We start from the raw sequence: 7,544 nt of genomic DNA, 5'->3' as shown, positions 1-7,544 counted from the left end.
TGCTTGGTTTAGCTTGTACTACAGCAATTACACATCAAAATAGGTCATTCCTGCTGCCTAAAATGGACCCAGCGATCTATAACCTTATTTAAAAGCTACATGGGTGGCGATTTTTCTGTCAAAAATTGCATTTTTTCACTTGGTTACTCATTTTCCATTTTATTTTTCTTCCAATTTTTTTTAATCTAGATCAGCTGTCACCGCACACACATACAAACATGATACTGGTTTGGTTTATCCCGAAGCCCATTATTGCCCCAGGTGTAGGGGTGAGACACCCACATATCAAATACACGTTTGTAATAATGCTACTTATCATACCTTCACGTCTCACTGCAGGTCTCCAGATTTCATTCTCACTCAACAGGATGCAGAGATTGGTTTTGGCCTCGGTGTCAGTTAGCAGACTGTCGGGAAAAAATCAAAACACCTCAGATTACTATTTACATAGATATGAATGTAATACATTTCCTAGGAGCCAGTTCAATGAGTTTGACATTCAACCTTTCAGAAACTAACAAAGGAAATACATTCAAAGGTCACTGAACCTACAGACTTCATAACTCAAGCACACAAGGCTTCATCAGTAAAATGGAAAGATTTGTCATATGAAAAAATATGTTTTTTCTTTGGTATGGGATTCATTCATTCATTCACCTTAGTCCCTATATTCATCAGGGGTCGCCACAGCGGAATGAACCGCCAACTTATCCAGCGTATGTTTTAGACAGCGGATGCCCTGCCAGTTGCAACCTAGTACAATTTAGCTTACTCTATTCACCTAAATTCATAAAATAACGGATATTAAATTACAGAAATTTAGAAAAATTCAAAATTTCTGTAAATTAAACAACCATTATTTTACTTTTTTTCCGGCTGCCGTGAATAAACTGTAAAATTACAGATTTTTTATTTTTTTTTACAGTTTAATAAACCTTAAAATTACAGATTTATTTTACAGTGCTCGCTTTATTTTTAAGATTTACTTTTGCCCTTTTTGCCTTATAAGACAGTATTGAGACAGGAAGTAATGTTGGAGAGAGAGAGGGGGTAGGGAAATGTCCTCGAGTCGGTACTCGAACTCGGGACGCCCTGAAGTGCTACTGCATGTCGGCGCTCTAACCACTAGGCTATTGCGCCAACAGAGCTAGCTTTTTTAACGTCTAATCATGTTGTTTAATCCTGCCCCTTTTCACAGCACCGTACAACAGATTTTCGCACGCACAAACTCTAGTGTGACCGCATTATTATTGTTAACAATATTATTTTTAGTGTTTTGTGGCCATAAACTAATGCACAAACAGTGCAACCTCTATGATCGTCTTGCTAAAATGGTGAAAAAGTGCGTTCCAAAGAGAAGCTTTTTTTGACCCCTACACCCTCCATCTCTTTGAAGCTGTCACTCCGCAGGGTAAACCCTTCTAAGGGAGAGTCATAGGTATAAGGATGAGCTCTTCCGAATGGAGCGCAGTGTAGATTCTAGAGATTTATTCATATCAGCACCAAGTTTGGTCAGTGTAATCCAAAGGCATCAGTTGAATCACAAAGATCTAGAATTTCGTTAAAGGGCATACAGTATCTGTAGCTGACAAACTTTCACCATTTCATAAAAAAGTTATAATTCAGGCATACAAAGTTCGATCTGCCTATAGAGCTCATGTTAGACAAAAGTCTTGACCTGAACATATATACTTGCATATATACTGGCAACAGAAAACCACATGTTTTGCTCTGTAACAAGATATTTTAGAGATTTAATTATATTAGCACCAGCTTTTGTCAGTGTACTCTCAAGGTATTTGTGATATCAAATCAAGAAGATCTAGCTTTTTAACACACAATTTTCCAATTTTCTCTTTGTATTCCGTACAGTATAGTAAGTTCAACATGTACATGTTGCTGTTGAAAGTTTTTGAGGTTATTCATGGTCTGCTAAATATTATTTTCTAATTAGAATAGGTTGAATTTTGACATGTGATGGAAAAACTGTGAGGAGATTAATGCCATCTCAATGTAACTATTTTTTTTCATGTAAAACAACATGGGGTGTTGGAAAAAAGTGGATAAGAGTGTTTTGTTGTTTATCAGGCCTAAAAGACATTTTGGAGGGTGTTCCTTAGAGGACAGTGTAGGAGAAATGAGTGCGAGTGAAGACAGTTTCACTGAGACCACAACAGCCACTCCAGAGGTATGAAGATTCCTAAGAACTTTTTAATTGTTTGTTTTTGTTGGGGATTTTGTGCATTGACACATTATGTGTATGCAGGTCTATGTAGTTTTGGACACTTCTACTTGCACTGCTGATAAGGTCCTTCATGTACAGTCTACCACATCAACAATATGCTCCTCTTGCCCTACACAAACAGGTATGAATCAGTCATAGATTACATCACAGTTTGTTTCAGTTGATAGAATAATTTATAAATTGATATTTACTGTATACAGTACATATATATTTTGTGCTTATTCAGATAAAGGAAATTAATAAACTACATTTGTTTAATTTTTGGCACTTTACAAAACAAAATAACACATAAATAAAATCTGGTGAACAGTTATAAAACAGAAAACATGTAAAAAAACAACAACTCAAAAGTAACCTTATTAAAACTATAAAAAAAATATAATAACCATAACTAAAAAACTTTTTAATATTTGTTTTTTAACCATTTTTTTATTGGGAAATTATGAAATTATATAGGTCTAATATATTAAGCCAATATATTGTATATGTACAGTAAATATTTGAATTTTGAGTGTGCTGTTTTATAAATTAATATAGGTTTTACCCTAATTCTGCAGTTTTGAGGACACTGAAAGACGATGTTGTTCATGACGAAATAACATCTGACTGAATGGGTCATTCTGTTCTTCAACTTCTTCTCATTGAAGTGATGTTGGATATACATATTTACAACCAAACTGTAAATACAAACATGATAAAATAAAACAAGATCTTCAGCCATAGATTGCACCACACTTTTGTTATAGTTCATAGAATAATTTCTAAGTTCATATTTACTGTATACAGTACATACAGTATATGGTTCGTGCTTATTCAGATAGAACAAATTAATTAACTACATGTGTTTCATTTTTGGCACATATGTCTAAAAAACTCAAAGTAACCTTATTAAAACATTTTTGAAGTGTGTTCTAAATCTACTTTGGTTATTTGAATTTATGCATTGCAATATTTTTATTTTTTGTTTAAGTTTTTGTTAAAGCTACAAAATGCAATAATTCCTTGTGCCCAAATGCTTTAAACAGTTACAGGCCTTAAAACACACAACTAATAAACTTTCACGTTTTTATGGTTGCACTGAAATGACTCCATAATTGTACCTGGTCAACTATAATCCTGACTCCACATTACAGATCCTGCGGTCTGTATATTGCGCATTCACACATTGGAATATCAGTGCTAAAACAATATATTGTGCAGCCCTAATTTATACAGTAAATATCTGAATTTTGATATTGTTTACATAAACAAGAAAAAAAAACATGTCAATGACTCATTTTTTTATTTCTTTGAATAATTCTAATTCTTCTATATCTAATATCTAATAAATGTATTCTTATATATTGTGGTTGTTTTCTTTTTAAACCAGGAGACAGATTTTCTTCAGAAGAGGCTGGGAAGCTACAAAGAGATGGTTGTAGCCTGGCTGTTGCCATCTGCTCCGTATCCTGCGATATTCCCAAAATACTGCTCACAGAGAAAACCACTGATAATCTAATCTCCTTAGAGGATGCTCAGAGTCCGACATCATCCCAGTGATTCACCACAAATAGTCTGACCCATGAACTGCTAATGTAAATATGTTCAAGATTAAAGTCATACAGTGTTACGATACATTACCGTACATTTTTTTTTACAAGATTCCACATACAGTAGATGTGGTTATCTGTCAGCAGATTTTATACAAAAGTAGGTCACGGCATATTTGCGGAAGTCAAGAGATGAGCCATGCAGCGATCCGTAAAAACCATAAAATATGTTGAGACTATTTCATTTAATCTAAAGAAAATCTTGTTTGTAAGATTGCCATTTCTTTTCACTATTGAGCCATAATTAGATCTAAAATCCAAAGCCTTTCTCAACAAATGTTGCTTTGTAAATAGTAAAGATGCCTCGTTTTTTGTCGAGACATTGGGTAGGGTCTTATATTGAATCTTTTGTATTATAGTTATGAAAAACCGTCACTGTTTTAGTAATGGAAAACTGCTGAAGAGGAAAATCAGACACACATCCTGCTTTGTGAGCAGAAAATAACATGCACTTGGCCTATTTTGCTTCAGGTGTTTGAGAATAACATTTCAGTGGCGTATCTGGACCTGCTGACATCAATTCACAAAGAGACACATTCAATGCTGAAATCTCACGTATCAAAACATTATTAAACAGATTTATGTCTCGGTATCCAAAATATATAAACAGATATAAAAACATGAAATTTAAACAGATTAAAGTCTCAGGTTAGTGATTGAATCATGCGTAAATTATTCAAGTTAGTAGGTCAGAATCCGCTCTGCTTTCTTGGTCAAACGTTTCACAAGTCTTATAAATTATACACAATATTTGGGCATATCTATATATCAGTGTTACTAACATACAGTGTATATGCTGGGATTATAGGGTTTTAACCTAGTTCTGCTGTTTTGAGGATACTGAAGGACCATGTTATTCAAGATGAAATAACATCTGACTGAATGGGTTTTGTTTTCATTCTCTTCAGCTTTTTCTTCTCATGGATGTGACGTTGGATATCCATATTTACAACCAAACTGTAAATACATGTAAACATGCCAAAATAAAACAAAATCATCTGAAGCTCCAAATGTACCAAGATTCATTTAAAAAGAATAGCAAAAATCTAGCATTGTGAAGAACAAAAACTGTCTACTAAAGCATGCAGATTATATTCGGTTTAAATTTTACATATCACTTTATATTAAATGGCCTTAAGTAATACTTACACTTAAATTAATAATTTGTTACAATTTACTTATTGTGTAAATACATGTTTTACATTGTACTTATGCTTGATTAAATACCTGCATGCCATTACATCTGTAATTATTTTTGAAATTATATTTCTAATTGCGCTGTTGATCATCTCTTATACCTTAACCCCCCTTTAAACGAACCCATACCTCAAACTTGTCCCTTACCCTACCCATATCCCACCTCAATAGCACCTGAAGTGTTCTGCAATACATTATGAACACAATAAGTGCATTGTATTTTTATTTTGTTGTAAGTACATAGTAGTTAGGGTGAATTAATATAAAGTGAAACCAAAGTTTACTCTATAAACTGCATTAGTATCTGTTTTCATGCTACTAGTACTTATTTTTAGCTACTAGTATCTTTTCTTTTAAGAACTGCTTATTTGTTGGCTATTATTTGCTGTTATTTTGTTTTTAAAAATATTGTTTTTAAAATATATACTAGTTCTCAATATTAGATACTGCTGCTAGCACACATTAAGCTCGGAAACAGAATTGTGACAAGGCAAAGATCTGGAAAAGGTTACAAAAAATTCTGCAGTACTAAAGGTTCCTAAGAGCACAGTGACCTCCATAATCCTTAAATGGACGATGTTTGGGGTGACCAGAACTTTTCCTAGAGATGGCCGTCTGGTCAAACTGAGCTATCGGGTGAGAGGGGTAAAGAAGAACCCAAAGATCACTGTGGCTGAGCTCCAGAGATGGGAGAAAGCTATAGAAATTCAACCATCACTGCAGCTTTCCACCAGTTGGGGCTTTATGGCAAAGTGGGCCTACACAAGCCCACATGGAGTTTGCTAAAATGGCGAAAAATACAGTTTTTTGGTCTGATGAGACCAAGATGGAACTTTTTGGCCTTAATTCTTAGCTGTATGTGTGGAGAAAACCAGGCACTACTTATCACCTGTCCAATACAGTCCCAACAGTAAAGTATGTTGGTGGCAGCATTATGCTGTGGGGGTGTTTTTTAGCTGAAGGGACAGGACAACTGGTTCCAATCAAGAGAAAGATCAATGCGGCTAAGTACAGGGATATCCTGGATGAAATCCTTCTCCAGAGTGCTCAGGACCTCAGACTGGGCCAAAGGTTTACCTTCCAACAAGACAATGACCCTAAGAACACAGCTAAAATTAAAAAGCAGTGGCTTCACAACAACTCTGTGACTGTTCTTGAATTACCCTACCAGAACCCTGACTTAAACCCAATTGAGCATCTCTGGAGACACCTAAAAATGGCTGTCGACCAATGTTTACCATTCAACCTGACAGATCTGGAGAGGATCTGCACAGAGAAATCGTAGAAGATCCCCAAATCCAGGTGTGAAAAGCTTGTTGCATATTTCCCATGGTTGTATTAGATCAAAAGGGTGCTTCTACTAAATAGTGAGCAAAAGGTCTGATGTGATTTTTCTTATTTAATAAATCTGTAAAAATGTCAAGAATTCTGTGTTTTTTTCTGTCAATATTGGGGTGCTGTGTGTACAATAATGAGGAAAAAATAAACTTAAATGAATTTAGCCAATGGCTGCGATATAACAAAGAGTGAAAATTTTAAGGGGGTCTGAATACTTTCCGTACCCACTGCAGACACTAATTTTATTGTAGCATTAATTTCCTCGTCTTTTAAATTTAAAATGTATTCATTTACACAACTGTATACTAAGCCACTTACAAATGAGAATACAAGTGAAGCAATTAAAGAAAGAATAAAATACAAGTAGCTCTTTCATATGTTTCTATTTTACAGCAGAATGAAAAACGACTACTATCAGCAACATCTGACCTCTTGACTAAGGTCAACTGTTAGCTAGCTGTTTGTTTGCAGGGAAGAACAACCCACACACTTTGTAAGCACATACACATAGACACACACACACTCTCTCTCTCTTTTAATCTCTTTATTTTTGCCGTCACTGGCCCACATATCTATTGATTTTTAGAGAGGGTCCACTTATCTATATATTGCTCTCTGACTCGATGAACACTGGAGTCCAGGTTGCACTCCAAACTGGGGGGAATGGAGCCTGTAATAAAGATGAAATTGAACCCACATCAATTTCTCTGATAATATGTCTCTCAACAGCCAAGAGACTCCAAAATGACTGGACACGTTTTTTTTTTTTTTTTAATGTCAAAGCATTTTGTCATCTTCAATTTCCAGTGGTCACAACACATAATTTCTGGGCCATATTTGTGTCAATATAATTATTTGCACCGCTAATTTACTGTAAAAAATTTTGGGACAGTGAACAGATTTAGTCTATGTAGCTTTATTTTATAACTCTTAAGAATGTACATTTTACATGTCTGTCTGTCTGTCCGTCCATCTATCTATATTACCACCCATCCACCCACCCACCTAACCGTCTGTCTGTCCGTTCATCCATCCATCCATTAGTTGTCTGCCTGTCTATCTATTATCTGTCTGTATGTCTATTTGTTTCTGTCTGTCTATCTGTCTCTCTGTCTGTCTATATATCCATCCATCCATCCATCTATCCATATATGCATGTATCCATCCATCCATCT

General features: G+C 35.0%; 1 protein-coding gene across 20 annotated transcripts in view; it reads left to right on the top strand.

Moving 5' to 3' along the window:
* Nucleotides 1-6,454, top strand: part of egf (epidermal growth factor) — a 47,980-nt gene extending 41,526 nt beyond the window's left edge. For 12 of the 20 annotated variants that reach the window (XR_012389430.1, XR_012389429.1, XR_012389428.1 and 9 more), the window contains 3 exons: nt 2,089-2,188; nt 2,267-2,366; nt 3,615-3,859. Coding sequence is in view for 8 of the 20 variants with exons in the window: in XM_073921303.1 (XP_073777404.1) it covers nt 2,089-2,188; nt 2,267-2,366; nt 3,615-3,784 (370 nt within the window). In the remaining 12 variants the exon portion in view is untranslated. 20 annotated transcript variants of the gene reach the window in all.
* The last annotated feature ends 1,090 nt before the right edge of the window (nt 6,455-7,544 follow it).

This window comes from Danio rerio, chromosome 14 (assembly GCF_049306965.1).
Source record: "Danio rerio strain Tuebingen ecotype United States chromosome 14, GRCz12tu, whole genome shotgun sequence".
In the NCBI taxonomy this organism is placed as follows: domain Eukaryota; kingdom Metazoa; phylum Chordata; class Actinopteri; order Cypriniformes; family Danionidae; genus Danio; species Danio rerio.
The sequence above is the reverse complement of the archived record's forward strand: the minus strand, read 5'-3'. Positions and strand labels throughout refer to the sequence as shown.